General features: G+C 34.5%; 1 protein-coding gene across 4 annotated transcripts in view; it reads right to left on the bottom strand.

Annotated features, from left to right (window-relative positions):
• Window positions 1-9,675: 9,675 nt before the first annotated feature.
• The window catches only part of JAK2 (Janus kinase 2), a 161,472-nt gene continuing 152,343 nt past the window's right edge, over window positions 9,676-18,804 (bottom strand). For 2 of the 4 annotated variants that reach the window (XM_027105795.1, XM_027105796.1), the window contains exons 23-25: window positions 14,224-14,341; window positions 12,574-12,687; window positions 11,030-12,318 (exon numbers count right to left, since the gene is read on the bottom strand). In XM_027105795.1, the coding sequence (XP_026961596.1) occupies window positions 12,211-12,318; window positions 12,574-12,687; window positions 14,224-14,341 (340 nt within the window). In that variant the 3' untranslated portion in view covers window positions 11,030-12,210. Of the gene's footprint in view, window positions 12,319-12,573; window positions 12,688-14,223; window positions 14,342-18,804 lie in introns of all 4 variants that reach the window. The other 2 variants (XM_027105794.1, XM_027105797.1) reach the window with 2 other exon arrangements.

The raw sequence follows: 18,804 nt of genomic DNA, 5'->3' as shown, positions 1-18,804 counted from the left end.
TTGGGAGTGTTCCTGCCTCTGCTATATTTTGGAAGAGTTTGAGAAGGATAGGTGTTAGCTCTTCTCTAAATGTTTGATAGAATTCGCCTGTGAAGCCATCTGGTCCTGGGCTTTTGTTTGTTGGAAGATTTTAAATCACAGTCTCAATTTCAGTGCTTGTGATTGCTCTGTTTATATTTTCTATTTCTTCCCGGTTCAGTCTTGGAAGGTTGTGCTTTTCTAGGAATTTGTCCATTTCTTCCAGGTTGTCCATTTTATTGGCATATAGTTGCTTGTAGTAGTCTCTTATGATCCCTTGTGTTTCTGTGATGTCTACTCTAACTTCTCCTTTTTCATTTCTAGTTTTATTGTTTTGAGCCCTCTCCCTCTTTTAGTTTATGAGTCTGGCTAAAGGTTTATCAATTTTGTTTATCTTTTCAAAGAATCAGCTTTTAGTTTCATTGATCTTTTCTATTGTTTTCTTAGTCTCTATTTCATTCATTGCTGCTCTGATCCTTATGATTTCTTTCATTATACTAAACTTGGGTTTTTTTGTTCTTCTTTCTGTAGTTGCTTTAGGTATAAGTTTAGGTCATTTATTTCAGATTTTTCTTGTTTCCTAAGGTGAGACTGTATTGCTATAAACTTCATCTTAGAACTGCTTTTGCTGCATCCCATAGGTTTTGGATCATCGTGCTTTTGTTTTAATTTGTCTCTAGGTACTTTTCAATTTCCTCTTTCTTTAGTGATTCATTGACTGTTTAGTAGCATATTTTTTAGCCTTCATGTGTTTGTGTTTTCTTACAATTTTTTTCTTGTAGTTGACTTCTAATCTCATGGTGTTGTGGCCGGAAAAGATGCTTGATGTGATTCAACTTTCTTAAATTTATCAAGGCTCACTTTGTTGGCCAGCATGTGATCAATCCTGCAGACTGTTCCATGTACACTTGAGATGTGTATTCTGCTGCTTTTGGATGGGATGCTCTATAAATATCAGTTAAGTCCATCTGGTCTAATGTGTCATCTAAGGCCTGTTTTTCCTTATTGATTTGTCTGTATGATCTGTCCATTGATATAAGTGGAGTGTTAAAGTCCCCCACTATTATTGTGTTACTATTGATTTCTCCCTTTATGGCTGTTAGTATTTACCTCGTATGTTGAGATGTTCCTATGTTGGGTGCATATATATTTACAATTGTTATATCTTCTGTTTGGATTGATCTGTTGATCATTATGTAGTGTCCTTCTTTGTCTCTTGTAACAGTCTTATTTCTTTAACAGTCTTATAGTCTTTATTTTAAAGTCTATTTTGTCTGATATGAGTATTGCTACTCCAGCTTTCTTTTGATTTCCATTTGCATGGAATACATTTTTCCATCCCTTCACTTTCAGTCTGTATGTGTCCCTGGATCTGAAGTGGGTCTTCAGATCCAGATCTTGTAGACAGCAGACATATGGGTGTTGTTTTTGTATCCATTCAGCCAGTGTCTTTTGGTTGGAGCATTTAATCCATTTACATTTAAGGTAATTATCAATATGTATGTTCTTATTGCCATTTTGTTGTTTTGGATTTGTTTTTGTAGGCTTTTTTTTCCCTTCCTCTTTTGTTCTCTTGTGATTTTTTTTCCCCTTGTGATTTGATGACTATCTTTAGTGTGGGTTTGGATTCCATTTTCTTTTTTGTGTATATCTTGTAGATTTTCAGTTTTCAGTTAACCTGAGGTTTTGATATAGCAGTCTATACATAAGCAAGATTAAGTTGCTGGTCTTTTAATTTCAAATGCATTTCCAATATCTTGCATTTGTGCTCTCCTCTTCTCACGATTGCTCATTTTGTTATATTTGTGTGCAGATGATTTCCTACCTTTACTGTATGTTTGCCTTTACTGGTGAGGTTTCCCATTCGTAAGTTTCTTGTTTCTAGTTGTGGCCTTTTCTTTTCCCCCTAGAGAAGTTCCTTTAGCATTTGTTGCAAAGCTGGTCTGGTGGTGATAAATTCTCTTAGCTTTTGTCTGTAAACCTTTTGATTTCCTTAGAATCTGAATGAAACCCTTGCTGGGTAAAGTATGCTTGGTTATAGGTTCTTCCCTTTCATCACTTTAAATATATTGTGCCACTCCCTTCTGGCCTGCAGAGTTTCTGCTGAGAAATCAGCTGATAACCTATGGGAGTTCCCTTGTCTGTTATTTGTTGCTTTTCCCTTGTTGCTTTTATTTATTTATTTATTGTCTATAATTTTTGTCAATTTGATTACTCTCGGTGTGTTCCTCCTTGCATTAATCCTGTATGGGACTCTCTGTGCTTCCTGAATTTGGGTGACTGTTTCCTTTCCCATGTTAGGGAAGTTTTCAGCTATTATCTCTTCAAATATTTTCTCAGGTCGTCTCTCTCTTTTCTCCTTCTGGGACCCCTATAATACGAATGTTGGTGCATTTAATGTTATCCCAGAGGTCTCTTAGACCATCCTCATTTCTTTTCATTCTTTTTACTGTATTCTGTTCCATGCAGTGATTTCCACCATTATGTCTTCCATCTCACTTATGCATTCTTCTGCCTCAGTTAGTCTGCTGATTCCTTCTAGTATATTTTTCATTTTATTGTTCATCTCTTTTTGTCCTTTATATTTTCTCTTTGTTAAAAACTTCTTGTAACTTCTTGCTCTGTGCATCCATTCTTTTTCGTGTTCTTGGATCATCTTTACGATCATTATTCTAAGTTCTTTTGAGTGTACTGCCTATCTCCATGTTACTTAGTTGTTGCTTTGGGGTTTTATCTTGTTCCTTCATCTGGAACATATTCCTCTGCTGTCTCATTGTCTAAATTTATATTTGTATTCTTATGTATATGGAAGGTTAGTTATGTTTCCCAACCTTGAATAAGTGGCCCTCTGTAGGGGATGTCCCATGTGTCCTAGCAGTTGACTCTACTCTTGTTGCCCAAGGGCCAGGGACCACCTGGTCCCAGGGTAGGTTCTGACCTGTGTTTGCAGACTCAGTTCCACAGGCTGCAGGATTTCAGTTTTCTTGCTTCTGCTGTCTGCCACCTGACAGATGTCTGGCTTAGAAGCTTGTGCAGGCTTCCTTGTGGGACGGGCCGATGCCTGCCCACTGGTGGATAGAGCTGGGTCTTGGCCCTCTGCTGGGCTGGGCCGTGTCAGGGGCCATGTCTTGAGGTGGCCATGTCTGAGGTGGGCTCAGAAAGTTTTTAGGCAGACTGTCTGCTAATGGGTGGGGCTGTGCTCCTGCCCTGTTGGTTGGTTGGCCTGATGCATCCCAGCACTAGAGCCTACAGGCTGTTGAGTGATGCCAGGTCTTGGTGCTATAGACCCAAGCAAAATATCTGCCTCCAGCAAGAGCTCCAGTAGATGAACTCTCCCCAAATATTTCCACCACCAGCTTTTATGACCCCAGAGAGAGCCACAGACACCCCCTGCCTCCCCAGGAGACCATCCAATACCAGCAAGTATGTCTGGCCCAGGCTCCTATGAAGTCACTGCTTTTGCCCTGGGTGCAGGTACCCTGGGTCCTGGTACCCTGGGTCCCAGAGACCTTCTGTGCACTGTCCTGGCATCTGCTACACCTGCTCCTTCCTGTTCAGCTCAGTCATGTTGTACCTCCCAAACCTTTTTTTTTTTTTTAAAGTTTATTTACTTTCAACTTTCTCTTGTCATCTAGCAAAAGGTATTATTATCCCTTACATTGCTCCTTCTACAAAGATTTACTTTTCTACATTTTATCAAATTGTTGTGCACTTAAATCTTTTTTGGAGGATAGGATGTGAGAGTACATGTAAAAATATATTCAAATAATTTTCACTGGGAACTGAAATGACTGATTCTGTCATCTTGCCACCTGGGAAATACAATCACGGATCACTGTAGAAAGCTTATCTAGTTTATTGCTGCTTTATATGCATGCTGCCAAAGCTGTGAAAGGCAGCATAGTGAAGTGGTTATGAACTCTGGCATTGGACTCAGACTGCCTAAATTCAAATTCCAACATCCCTTCTTTCTAAACGTGGGACTTGGAAATTCGTATCTTGCTAAATTTCAATGTCTACATGCTTAAAATGAGAAAAATAATAGTACCTACCTCAGAGTTGTGAGGATAAAATGAGGTAATCTATGTAGGAGGATACTACCCCGACCCTAAGTACAATCTACAGATTTAATGCAATCCCTATCAAAATCCCAATGATTTTTTTTGCAGAAATAGAAAAGCCCATCCTAAAATTCATATGCAATCTCAAGGGACACCAAATAGCCAAAACAATTTTTAAAAAGAACAACAAAATTGGAGGTCTCACACTTCCTGATTTCAAAACTTACTACAAAAGCTACAGTAATCAAAACAGTGTGGTACTGGCATAAAGACAAACATAAAGACTAATGGCATAAAACAGGAAGCTCAGAAATAATCACTAATGTATATAGTCAAACAGTTTTCAACAAGGGTACCCCCAAGATCATTCAATGGGAGAAAGACACTCTTTTCAAGAAGCGGCGTTGGGAAAACTATAAATCTACATGCAAAAAATGGACCCTTACCTTTCAACATACAGAAAAATTAACCCAAAATGGGTCAAAGACCTAAACGTCAAGAGTTAAAGACATAAAACACTTTTGAAGCTTTTTCCCAATGTTTTCTTCTAACAATGGATTTGGCAATGATTTCTTGAATATGACAGCAAAAGTAAAAGTAGATAAGTTGGAATTATCAAAATTAAAAACTTTTGTGCATAAGAGGATACAATCAACAGAATAAAATGGCAACCCACAGAATGGGAAAAATATTTGCAAATTATATATATGATAAGGGGTTAATATCCAGAATATAGAAAGAACTTCTATAGCTTAACAAAAAAAGAACCCAATTTTAAAATGGGCAAATGACTTAAACATTTCTCCAAAGATTAAAAAAATGGCCAATAAAATTGCATATTAAAAGATGCTTGGGCTTCCCAAGTGCAGAAGTTGAGGGTCCGCCTGCCGATGCAGGGGACACAGGTTCATGCCCCGGTCCGGGAAGATCCCACGTGCCGCAGAGCGGCTGGGCCCGTGAGCCATGGCCGCTGAGCCTGCGCATCTGGAGCCTGTGCTCCGCAACGGGAGAGGCCACGACAGTGAGAGGCCTGTGTACCGCAAAAAAAAAAAGAAAAATAAAAAAGATGCTTAACACCATTAATCATTAGTGAAATGTAAATGAAAACCACAATGCTAAACAACGTCACATCCATTAAGATGGATACAATAAAAGAGAAGAAATAAAAGCTGCAGCATTTTTCAAAGATGAATGCCTTGACTGGGTAATTTCATAGCACAGATATGATCTTCATTTGGTATTGTTAGTTTCTTTACTATTTCTGTGGAAATTTTCCTTTGACTTTAATATACAGTAATATGCCATGGTTTTAGTATCTTTCTTATCACCTCTTATGATCAAGAAGAAAAACTGCTAATACACTGCATATCATTAAAATACCCTAAGTTTTTTGAGAAGATTATTGTATCTTATTTATTGTGAAATGTAAAAACAAGACAACAGAATGGTACTCAGGGGTGTATCTCCACTGAAGAAGACTTAATTTTTGTATCTGTTAAGGAAAGTCCTTAAATTCTAGAGATATTAAAATTGGATGACTTTAAAAAGATTACATATTAACTGATTTTTTTCTTTTTTAGTTTAGATACACTATTTAGAATATTTGCTTAAAGATCTAATACTCTCAGGGCTTCCCTAGTGGCACAGTGTTTAAGAATCCACCTGTCGGGCTTCCCTGGTGGCGCAGTGGTTGGGAGTCCACCTGCCGATGCAGGGGATATGGGTTCGTGCCCCGGTCTGGGAGGATCCCGCATGCCGCAGAGCGACTGGGCCCGGGAGCTGTGGCCGCTGGGCCTGTGCGTCCAGGGCCTGTGCTCCGCGGCGGGAGAGGCTGCAGCAGTGAGAGGCCCACGTACAGCAAAAAAAAAAAAAAAAAAAAAAGAATCCACCTGTCAAAGCAGGGGACACAGGTTCGAGCCCTGGTCCAGGAAGATCCCACATGTCCTGGAGCAACTAAGCCTGTATGCCACAACTACTGAGCCTGTGCTCTAGAGCCCATGAGCCACAACTACTGAGCCTGTGTGCTACAACTACTGAAGCCCGCACACCTAGAGCCCGTGCTCCAAAACGCAATGAGAAGCCTGCGCACTGCAAAGAGTAGCCCCTACTCGCTGCAACTAGAGAAAGCCCGTGTGCAGCAATGAAAACCCAACACAGCCAAAAAATAAAATAAAATAAATAAAAAACAAAAAGATATAATACTCTCAGTGTCCTCACACTGACATATCTTCCCTCTCTTACTGAAGTCACTTCTGAGGTAGTGCTGGTTTGGCCCATGTCCACATGAGTACACTTCAGAGCAGTGTTTCTCTACTTTTTTTGCATTATCCCCCATCCTTGGAAGGAGGTTTTTAGACATTTTCTCCTAATCTCTTTCACCATGAAATTTTCATATCATTGCATACCTGTTTATGTACTGTATGTATGTCTGTGCTTTATACATAAAAAGAACAAGGTTTTTCATCAGTACTCACCCCGAGAGTTGATATCACCTCTGCTGAAAAAGCATGCTCTAAAGAGAAGTAATACATGAAACTCCAACTCTCATATTAGGCCCAGGCCCAAGATATCCTTTCTATGGATCCTTTATATTTGAGATCATTTGGGGCCACACCAAACTAGATTCCCTGAAAACACCAGGATTAGGGCTCATATCCTCAAAGCTGCAGCAGAACTGAAAGTTTAAATCTCTTGGTTTTCTCTGAATATTTACTTAACAGGAAATTCTAAGGTGAAATACCTTCAGGATTAACCCTCCCATAAGATTACCCAGGATTCCTTTGTCTATATCCACAACTGCACTATCTACTCTTCTTTATTCTGAATATGTGAATGGGATTTAGGATTTTATCAAGAGGTGATGGCTTCATTACTACAACCATTAACATGAATTATCTGATGCAACTTGAAAGTCGTAGGGAGCTTGCATTTGTCAGCATTGGTAAGTGAGTGCATATATAGGAAGGTCTGAAGTGGTATACAATGTGGATATGGTCATTTTTTTTTTTTTTTTTTTTAAGTTTAGAAAAGAAAAATGACTCTACTAAGAATCTGACCCTTAAGTGGCCAAGTTGGAGCAACTATAAGAAAATGACCTAGAGAATTACTAGACCCATAGTAGTTGGCATTTGACTGAGCTATCCATACTCTAACCTTCTACATTTATCATAGTAATCCTAAAATAAGAGAAATTCAAGATGTTAGAAAAAAATTCCCATTAAGTGTGAGTTTAATCTGAGATCTGACAGAAATTTAGAAATTCCCTTTTCCCATCACCACACTCATTGTTCCTTAGGTCTCAGATTTCCAAATCATTTTTAGGAAAAAGATTATCCTCTATTTCTCTAAATTTTTGGAAATTTCTTCCTCTGTAATAGTAGCTTTGGAAGTAAACTGGGCCACCTTAAAGAATTATAATGGTATACTCGAGTTTTAGAATTCAACTTCAACATTTCTCAAAGTCCTTCAATAAAAAGGTAAGACTTTGTTTCAATTTTTTTTTCTTTGTCACCAATACCTTTACTCTATTATCAAGAATTCCTATTCAGTAAGCTGCATGATAATGTTACAAAACTAGTAACAGGAAGGAAAAGAAGTGGTACCATGGGATTCACGCTATCCTCAAATTACTGATAGAAACAGGATTTAAAACACTTTTTAAAAGAAAGAAAGAAGAAAAACAATATTCTGGCAGAATTTGTGGGAAACAGTGACTTGTTTTTAAAATGCTTTGTAAACAGTAGACAATAAGTGCTATCATTTGACACAAACTACTTCAAATTTGTCATTTAGATCTGCGCTACCTGCAGCTTGCACTCAAGGGCTTAGGCTACCTTGGTTATGCAGATTAAAAGTATTTTAATCAGTACTGTTGGAGAATTCAGTTATTTGCTCTTAAGAATCAAGGTGAAATCTTTGATTCTACAAACAACTTTCTTTTCATTCCTCTCCAACCAAAATTAATCCAACATCCTAAATGTTACTAAGGACATAAAATAAATTTTGTTCTTATATACTTAAAATTTGGGATAGTTATAAAGGTTCATTACAGCAACCTTCAACAAAACTATTATTGCAGAAGAAGAAAGTATCATATGTGTATTTCAAGTTGTTGAAGTTGAAAGAAATTTCAAGTAGATATTTTCATAATTGAGTGTAGGTTTATCTTTCTCATTTTATTTCCATTTTCTTTAGTATCTATGACTTTCTTAATCTCTAACGTTTTTAGTTTCAGTAAATAAATTGCAACTCACAAGCTTATACTCCATGCTACTAGAAAATTCACGCTCTGAGATTCACATATATTCCAAGCATTTGAAACACCCTAAACTTTTTCATTAAAAATACTTAATTATCTTTTTTGCGTGTGAAAAGCACCTAAACATTTTTAACTATGATCTTGAAAGGATAATTGATGAACAAACCTTTCTATTGCATACTTTCATTTGTGTTTTTAGTGTACTTGTTCTGCTTATCATCTGCAACTGGTAAGTTGCCTTTCCAGCTGCCTGCTGTCTCTATAAAATCCTGCTATATGCCTTTTCCTTACCACCTAGTTTTGTTTATTAATGCTATTTACCTGTTGTCAGACTTAAAAGCTATGCTACTGTCTGTTCACACTGCTCAAAGTTGACTTGCTTGACCCCAATAAATAGCATCTATAGGAGTGCTTCCTAGTACAGGTATTAAAAACATAACACATATTCACAAAAGCTAAGAATATGGATAACTGGAACAGAGACTCCTAGAAGCTCTTTTAATGATCTCATGTTGTAAATCTGTTCCAGTTCAAAATAAGATGTTAAGCAATTTGCTATGCAAAGAAAGGCCTTATAATAGAAAATGATAATTAAAAACTTTTAAAGATATATTAATAACAATTGGTGTTTCAGTTGGAGATAAGGATTTTCCTTATAAATTTTATAAGACTGGAAAAGAACAATATTTAGGGCCTGCACTAAGCAATGCCATCTAGCATAAGCACAGTAGAAGTTAATTTCTTAACCTATGAAGAACATACTGTAATAAAGGTAAACAAAATTGGTAATTTTAATATTTAGGTATATAATGTGATGTGCATATCATATGCATTTGACTAATGTGAAAGTTTAAAAATTCTCTCACTGTCATTCTGAAATCTCTCTAATGTTACTGTCAGTATCATAAAACAGTTAGCAGCTAGTTATCTTGAAATTAAGTACAACCAACCCAAATCAGGGTGTCAATATAAAGTATTTTCTGATATTTATACTTTTTTTTTTCTTAAATAAAATGAAGATTATCTCATATAACCTAGTCTTTTGTTTGGATAGTTCTGCTGACTTACTGTTATTATTTATTCTAATATAGGAGATTAAAGATCTTTAGTAAGTTGTACTGGAAAATTAGAGAAACTTTCATTAGAAATAATTTACATACCAGACCTAGGGTGGATATAGCAGTGTTCATAAGCAGCACAAAGTAGTTGATAGCACTCTTAGGAAGCATTTCTTTTAAACTGAAAGGTAAGTTTACTTTATAAAAGTCTTTCTCTGCATATCCCTAAATCAATGTGTGTACCTGCAGTTCCTTGGTTAGGTGACAATACAAAAGAAAATAACTTCTGAATATTTATTACATGAGTATTTCAGTTTTGTGGGAACATGCTAAAGGCACAATGAAGAAAATAATACAGTCTCAATCTGACCACATCATGCCACCCCAAAAAGAATGGCTCCCCAGGTATAGAACTATAGGTATTTTCTAAAGTCTACTCTATAGCAAAACTCTTTAAATAAAATTTAAATATCAGGAGTTATGGTTTTGATAAAAATTTCACTTGACTTTAAAGCAGAAGTCTTGGGTTGTAAGAAAGCACTCTTCCATAGCAAATTATAGTGCTACTGGCAGCATACATAAATAACATGAAAAAGTGACTATTTCCCAAAGCAGGTAGTCATGGATATAGGGAATTATTTATATAAAGACTGTGTAACTTAAAATACTGGAATATTTACAGAATTGCAGAATTTTAAGAAAATCTTTACGCTCATTTCTGAAGAGTATTACTTTGAAGAAACATTTTGGCATTAACTGGTACAATACTGACTTACCTGTGTCTTGTGCAGAACCAACTAAACAGCTGCATGGTTAATTTCCTTTTATGTATGGTCAGAATCAAAATTTAAAACATCACAAACCCTCAATAAATAATAATTCTCTTGAAAACTTAGAATTTTACAATAAGGCTGTCATCCCATTCTAAAAACTTAAGATGTTTATGTGGGATTTTTCTCCTAAAACTAAAAATGGAAACATTAAAAGAAAAACTTTTAAAAAAGAAACCTAGTTACCATCCTTGTTTTTATAAACAAAATGTTATCAACCTTTAAGAATCTACTTTTAGGTACTTAAGTTTTAGTACAAAAATCTGCAATCAAACATATATGATATGCTACTTTGGACATGAAAAGTAGCAGAACAGAAGATCTCTTAAATGTATTACATACAGAGATCCTGGAGGAGTCTTTACAAATTAAACAAAAATTATATTCAACTTTCATCAAAATATAATGTTTACTAGAAATCTTTTAAAATCTAATATATTATTTTAGATGATTTGTGCATTTGGTGTAACTACTATTTGGTAAAATGCTTTAAAGATAGCATAAAAAGCATTTCTTCCCTTTCCTTCCAACAAAAAACTCAAACTTTATATGTGAGGCATTTTTTTCTTATATAATATTCGTTTTAAAACCAGCTCCAAAAAATAGAAAGATAATCAAAAGTCTTAAGTTCAAGTTAAAAGAAAAAAAGCATATAGCATTGAAAATAAAGAAACTATTTTCTCCAAGTATTTTAAACTTTGTATAAATAACACACAGACAAAAAACTCCACCAAATTTTAGGTATGGTGTCTAAAATGGAGTAGCACTAAAACAAACGACAACAGTAACAAACGACCCTGTATACTCAGTTGAAAAATGCTGATTTTTCTTCAAGACATTATGAATTTTCTACTGGCATTCTTGAATAAAATTAACAAGCATACTTTCTTTTTTTTTTACCAATTTACTCTCATTTCCCCCTTGTAAGAATCTAACAAAAGAAAATCTCTTTTATAGCGGCAACAGATTTCTGAAATCCCTAAAATATAAATTCTTTAGAAAAAATTCCTAACCCACTGTGCATCTTAATAGGCATATATATATGAAAAACAATCTATTTTATGGCTTACACTTAAATTTAATCCATGACTATAGGTCCCAGGGATTGAAGAGTCTTATTGGCAGCCAGTAGCTCAAGGGATGACAATATTCCTGGCATTCGTCATCTCAAAATTTTAAAAGAAAACTGTTCACTGTAGTCTTAGAAAAGCCTGGAGACAGTTCTATTTAAAAAACATACTCGCCACAAACAGATACTAGGGAGAGAAATAAGAAAATAGATTGTGTTATATCTTTGTAAACTTGTTCCATCTCAAAATGTATTCTTTAGAGTCAGGGAAATTCCCTATACAAATAAAACTAAACATTTGTTCCCTTTGCTTTGAAAAATATTTACAGTACATAGAACAGCAAGCTAAAAGTATACAGCTGCTTATATTGCTGGCCAGTGATATAGATGAACAAGGACACAAAGGTGCTTATTCAATTATCTGAGCATCTTAATTTGTACAGTGAAGTTATTACAGATCAACTATGGAAAAATTAGAAAACATTATTTATGAATACCAGCTCTTGTGTAAAACATCACACAAGATGTCAAGGTATTATACATTCACTGTGGTAAAAACTGTACATACGTATTCTGTGCATATTAAACATTTACAATTTTTTCATCTCTCATAATTCTGAGTTGAAAAAAGTCTGTTTCTTCTTTTGCCAAAGGTGATATTAACTGGCTGATTAGGTTCACGAAACTTTTTACAAAACTCTTTGCTAAGGACTTTTCATCAGTATCTTTGGCTGGTGTCCTCATGAAGAAAAACTCACTAAACTTTTGAAAGCTCTGAGCAGATACTTCCACACCTTTGCTGGCTAAAGTCATGATATACATAATAATGATACATGTAGTAACAGTCCACAGTAATGTGAAATATAACACTTTGTTCTGTAAGTCTATTTTGGTCTCAGAGTGAAGTTCATTTCTTTCATCCAGCCATGCTGTCTCTTATTTGATCAACTCGAAGAGCTAGGTCTCTGAAAGAAGGGCGTTGGTTTACATTATTGTTCCAGCATTCTGTCATGATTACATAAATCTGTAAAAGGGAAAATAAACCAAACTTACAATGAGCACAAAGTGCCATCTTTTAATTGGTGAAGACATAAATTCAGAACTCCCACTTAATTTACCTGTACAGGCATGTGTCATGGATATACCTATATCCGCAGTCATGATTATGCTATTTTTCTACAACCTCAGCAAATTAAATTACATAAACTGACCTGAAATCCTTGGGTAAAGAGAGAAAGAAAATGCATGATTACTGTGGATAAAAAAAATTTTTTGTTACCTCATCTGGGCATCCATCTGGTCTTGGTAATCTTCCATTATTCTTCAGGAGTTCTATCAAATGAAACACAATCATCTGTCCTTGTTTGTCATTGCCAATCATACGCATAAATTCCTGAAACACAAACCCACTTTTCAATGACACATTTTTGGTACATTTAATTTGAATCAGAATTCTTTCTCAACTTCTTCCAGTAAATGGGAAAAATCCTGTATGTTTCCTTACCTTGAAACATTTTAAAAACAGACTATTTTAACTTCAAAAACTTTGTTTTCAGTCACAGTTCAGAAAAGATTGTTAAATGTGGAACGTCTATAATGCCATTTCCATAACTGTAACATACTCAGCACAAATTCCCTGAAAAGGTTCAAAACCAGTGAACTAAAAACACTTACTTTGTTTTAACACATCATATTACATTTCAGGTGAAATAAAAAGTTGAATGTAAAAGAAGACATAATAAAAAGAAAACACAGAATGAATATTTAAGCATAAATGGAACGGAGAGAAAAAGTTCTATGTTTAAAATTCATAAAATTGAAGTCTGAACCATAAGCTAGAGAAGTATTTACAATGAACACATCGTTTATTTAAACACAGAGAGCTCTTATATACTTGTAAGAAAAATTACCAATATAAAAATGGGCAAAGTACATGAAGATACAATGCACACACGCACAGACTCACCCCAAATACCCAATAAATATGTATTCAATCACACTAATAGCAGAAATGCAAATTAAAATCCAACAGGTACAACTTCTCTCCCATCAATTTGGCAAAACTGTGTAGAAATATAATAGTCAACACTGGCAAATGATAAAACGTATACCCCTATGCACAGCTACTGAGAGTCTAATCTGGTACAGCTTTCAAAGCATTTTGAAATAATGAAAATCCTATGAAAGAGTTCATAACGTTTCACCTATAATTATACTTTTACTCTCTAAGATGACAACCAGAGATGAACATAAATATATATAAGGATGTGCACTATGTTCAATGAAGTGTTACTTAAAAGACTGAAAAATAATTGTCCAGAAATTATATCCTTATGATGAAATGCTACCAAGGAATTAGAAGTCATATTTGCAGTAAATATTTACTAATATAGGAAAATATCCATGCTATAATATGTAATGAAAAAGCAGGATAGCAAACTGTACAGTATGACCTGTTATAAAAGAAATCTTTTTAATAAAATTTCGCTTTTATATATAAAATTAAAAGAAGCCTGTAAGAAAACATTAAAGTGGTTATTAAAGTGGTATTAAAGTGGTTATTTCTGAGTAGTTGAATTAGAGATTATTTTTATTTTCTTTTTTATACTTTCCTATATTAAAATTATACAATGAACAGAAAAAATATTACTTTAAAAGGTTTAACTTTTGCAATAATTCCTGGAATGAATGAGTTTATCGGATTTACTGAAGATAATATTAAGAGAATATACTAAATAGTACTCCAATCCCCACTTTTTAAAACATCAAGTTAATTTAATGAGTAAGTTTGGGATTATTTTGTTGGATGCTGTCTTACAAATAAGCAATAGGAGCTCTAAAATAACCCTAAGCTTACTATATTATTCTTTGGAAAAAGCTTTTCTCATGTTAAAAAAAAACCTTGAGAGTAAATAAAAAGCAAACTGACCGCTGGTGGGCTTTTACTCTTCTCAATATATGTGAAAAGTTCATACAGAACCACTCCAAAGCTCCAAACATCTGAGGCCACAGAAAACTTGCTCTCTGTCAGTGATTCTGGCGCATACCTGTAGTATATTTAAAAGACAGTTACTTGATGTGTCAATTCTTGATTTTATCTGCAAATCACTGGATTAAAAAAAAAAAGCTGTAGAGAAAAGGGTTAACACAGCAGGCCTGAGGCTGCCATCTTCAAAAAGGTCTGTTTGCAATGTTGACACTTGACCGGTACCTGGGATCTTAGATTTCCGGAGGGTTTCCACAATTCCCTAAATGATAATAAAAGTGGCTCACTATACCTAAACCATTTCTGCAAACAAATGAGTCTAGAATCTTGTTAATGTGCCAGGCAGAGAATGTCTACATGGCCAGTCCCAATAAAAACTGTGGGCACTGAGTCTCTAATGAGCTTCCTTAGTAGATGACATTTCACACATGTTGTCACAGTTTATTGCTGGGGGAATTAAGTGTGTCCCATATGACTTTACTCGGAGAGGACACTTAGAAACTTGTGCTTGGTTTCTTCCAGGTGTTCCCCCAGACGCCTTTTCTCTTTGCTGATTTTGTTTTGCATCCTTTTCCTATAATGAGTCATAGCCATGCTTATGGCTGTATGCTGAGTCCTATGAGTCCCCCTAGTGAATCATCAAACCTGAGGGTGGGCTTGGGAACCTCCAAAACACAAAGATAACTAAAATCCAAAACAAAATAATGTTTGGCTCAGTAACATCAGGGTTAACTGCAAAGTACCTTCCAAGAACTGAAAAATAGCTGATCTTTGCAAGTTAAGCTTAAAATGAATCCAGATAAGAATCCTAGAGAAAAAGTGCCTTTTAAGCTGGAGAAGACTTGAAGCTACTAACATATAAAAGAAATAACCTGTTAATCTGAAAGGGGGTGATTTTGAGAGAGAGCACAGAAAATAGAAAGTCATAGGGGAAAATGGTGTCATCCTCTACTCAAGTATCAACACTACCCAACTGAGAATTTTGGCCAATGGATTATGAATATCATGGTACCATTGCTAAATTTATCCTATTATAGAGAATTGCAATGGAGATCTGTTTTAGACTGAGGTTTAAAATATGAATTACATAAAATGAACCTCTCCTTCAAAATCCAACTTCCAGAAATCCTCCTCTGACTACTTAAGGTCATAATGACCTCATGCTACTGAAATTCTAAAGTACTTATAGTCTATACTTATACAATTAACCATGTAATGTTATATTCTTTTTATATTTAGTTTTTTTAAAAAGTTACATATTTATGTTATTTTAAAATAACATAACCTCCTTGAAGGCAGTACTACTCCCTCAACCCTTGAAAAATATTCTCTTGCTGTGGCTTTCATGAAAGCACTCTTTGTAATTTCCCCCTTCATCTCCAAGGCTGTTTTTCTCTTTCCCATTACTTATGTAAGGATAAATACAAAGTTAAAAAAAAAAAAAGTCCATGTGGAAAAGGAGAGAAAAGACTCTCCTCTCTTCTTAGAGCATTTACTTTAGAAAATTTAAAATTGTGAATTCTCTGTCTCTTTGAAATTTATGTAAAAATCTTTTTAAAAGCTTTTGCTTAAAAGCCTCTTGCCAGGTTTACATACAGGAATGTCTTTCTCAAGAACTTGGGAACTACCTCTTTGGAATGTAATCATTAAGGATTATCATGCCCTTACCTCACAGTTTCAATGGCAGGGCAGGAGCCTAACTTGGGCAGGTGTATCCTTCAAGTTGCAAAACTATCTCCTATCATAAAGATATGAGAAGTTTATTTTTCTTTTGGATAAAGCCAATTAGCTAACACAGATGGGCACTCCTATTACTAAGTGAATTTAGGATGAACAATGTGTGACAGATGGTGCTGTCAAGTCCTCTTACTTGAGGACTAGTTACTGTTTATCCTGAGAACATGTATGTAAACGGGTTGAATCTGTTTGGCCATTTTATAAAAGGGTGAGATTTCTTTCTGTTTTTGTAATCTCTTAGCAGATTGCTTATGATGCACATTACTTTCTGGATTACTGCTTATTCAGTAATGAAACTGTTTTCTTTCTATTCTGCTTTTGTGGAGAGGTTCATTTCCTGTGTTAACCTTTCCCCGAAGGTTCCATCACCAGATCTCTTCCTCTCTGTAAAAAAATTTCCCTTAGGTAGTATCATTCACTTATATACTACAGTCTCCCAAATTTACAACCACCCTATCTTTGACCTTTCTTTTGTGTTTCAGACTTATTGAACATTTCCATATTAAAGTTCTGCACAGGCAAAAAGAACTCCATCCCCACCTCTCTGACACTTGCTGATTATTTTATTTTCTCTATGCAATGAATGGTATCACAATCTATCTAACTCCCCAAAATGGAAATCTTAAGAATTATTTTTGACTCATCTTTCACTCCCAAGTCTACTGAGCCACTAAAGTATGTCTTAAAAATGTCTCAAATCAGTCTCCTAACCAATACTGCTATTACAGTCTTAGGTTAGAGCCTTATCTCATGACTAGTACAGAGATCTTCAAACCAGGTGAAGAGTAATAAGCCCAAGGATATACAAAGATTTTCCAAGGGGCTCTACAGCAAGAACCGTATAAGGATTCTCCATGAGTCCAAAACCCTGCCTGAACAATTAAAAAAAATACGTTAGCAGAAGCATTTTCCCTGCAGTTCTTCTTAATACCACCCCACAGGACATGCTGTTAGCTAAACAAAGAATACTTTTGAACAATAAACGCAATGTAGATGACAGTGATTCTTTTAAGTGAAACTGTATTTTTTTAAAGATATGATGGCTAAATCCTATGGATAAAAATTATGTGATTTCTTTCAGACTATAGATTTAGTGTTTGTTACTCAACAAGTTAGGTAAAATCTATCAACTCATTCTGAAATATTTATATAAAAATTAGTTAACCTCATTTCATTATATAAAACATATTTTTTTACTTGCTAATATAAAAATAAAACTGTATGTCAACTCTCCATCTGATAAGTTTTTATCAGTATATAGCTTTCTTTTTTCATTAAATACATAAGAAAATTTTGACCAAGATGAAAATGTTCTTTCTGATTTTTATACAAGCTTATTAGTGATTCCCCAAAGTCAAACATCAGAGTTCAATCTCCCCAAAACATTTACTGAAGGAATAACAGGCCTTTTACCATATTCCTTACTTCATAAATTATAATCTTAACTATATTTTATTCTGTATTATTTAGTAGAAATTAAGTAATGAGAAGTGGTTTATCTTATTTTCATAACTTAATTATGAAATTATTTATATTAGATATATATCATCTTAAGCTTATCCTGACTGCCCTTGTGGTTAATCTTTACAGATATGCAGGGAGAAATACTGGGCCCAAAGTTTTAGGGGCTTTCTTTATGACAAAAAATATAAAATGAGGTGTGAAAGCGAATATTTAAAATTAGAAAAGAAGGAATCTTGAAAGGAAGGCACTCTGGTGGATATGCTTTGTTAGCTTCATTGTAAACATGCCTCTGGCACATGTGTTCTGCAGTTTAAATCTGTTTTTTAAAATAATATTTCATAACATTAATATACTTACTTGAATTGAAAATGAAGTAAGACCTTTTCTGTTGGAAATTAAGTATATTTGTTTATGAGGCCTGGCATTGCCAAAAAGATTGTAATGAAGGACACTCTTCATTAAGTGACTCTATCTTTGAGGCAGTGCAAGGGTTTCCCATATTTAAATCACATATTTAAAATGTGATAAAAGATGTTATTAAAAACTACCGTATTTAAACTAACTATTCTATTTTATGAATGTATCAGTTTAAACAAGATGCCTCTAAATGAGAGTAATATCATAATTTGAACTAATTTTAAAAGATATTTGGTATACTTCCCAGAAACAGAAAATGAATGACTCTAATGATTTGGTAGTAAATCCACTTTTGAAAATCAAGTGGGTTTAATTCTTCGTTTTCAATGAAACTGAAAAAAGAATGGATCTAATGAAATTGCCAGCTAACAAATTTTACTGGTAGATCACTATATACTGTTTTGCTATGTACGTATCAGGAGTCACAGAAATGAGTGACATTGTTATGACGAAACTCCTTTCTTTCTTTCCCATCTCCTTATTTATACAAAAAAGTTTTCTCCATGTTTACAAATACAGAAATAAAATTAGAATTTATGTGGAATCTGGTCCCATTATAGAAGTAAATAATATTTATCTAAGGATATATGGACTAGTTGGAGGGGAAAGAAAAGCTCCATTTATTAAGAAATGTCTCCAATGCAAGAGGGAGAGGATATGGGGATATATGTATACGTATAGCTGATTCACTTTGTTATAAAGCAGAAACTAACACACCATTGTAAAGCAATTATACTCCAATAAAGATGTTAAAAAATTTTTTTTAAAAAGAAATGTCTCCAATAAAAAATTTTAAAGAATTATTCAAATTAGTAATTCATTTATATTGCTTTGGAAATTTCATCCTGGCAGTAACTTCGATGATAACTTAATCTGGAATAAAAAGGTGAATACTTTTTTTGTGGT

The sequence above is a fragment of the Aethalodelphis obliquidens genome, unplaced genomic scaffold (assembly GCF_003676395.1).
Source record: "Aethalodelphis obliquidens isolate GAN/ISIS:26980383/991018 unplaced genomic scaffold, ASM367639v1 scaffold7, whole genome shotgun sequence".
Taxonomy (NCBI): Eukaryota; Metazoa; Chordata; class Mammalia; order Artiodactyla; family Delphinidae; genus Aethalodelphis; species Aethalodelphis obliquidens.
This window is presented reverse-complemented; position numbering and strand designations above follow the sequence as displayed.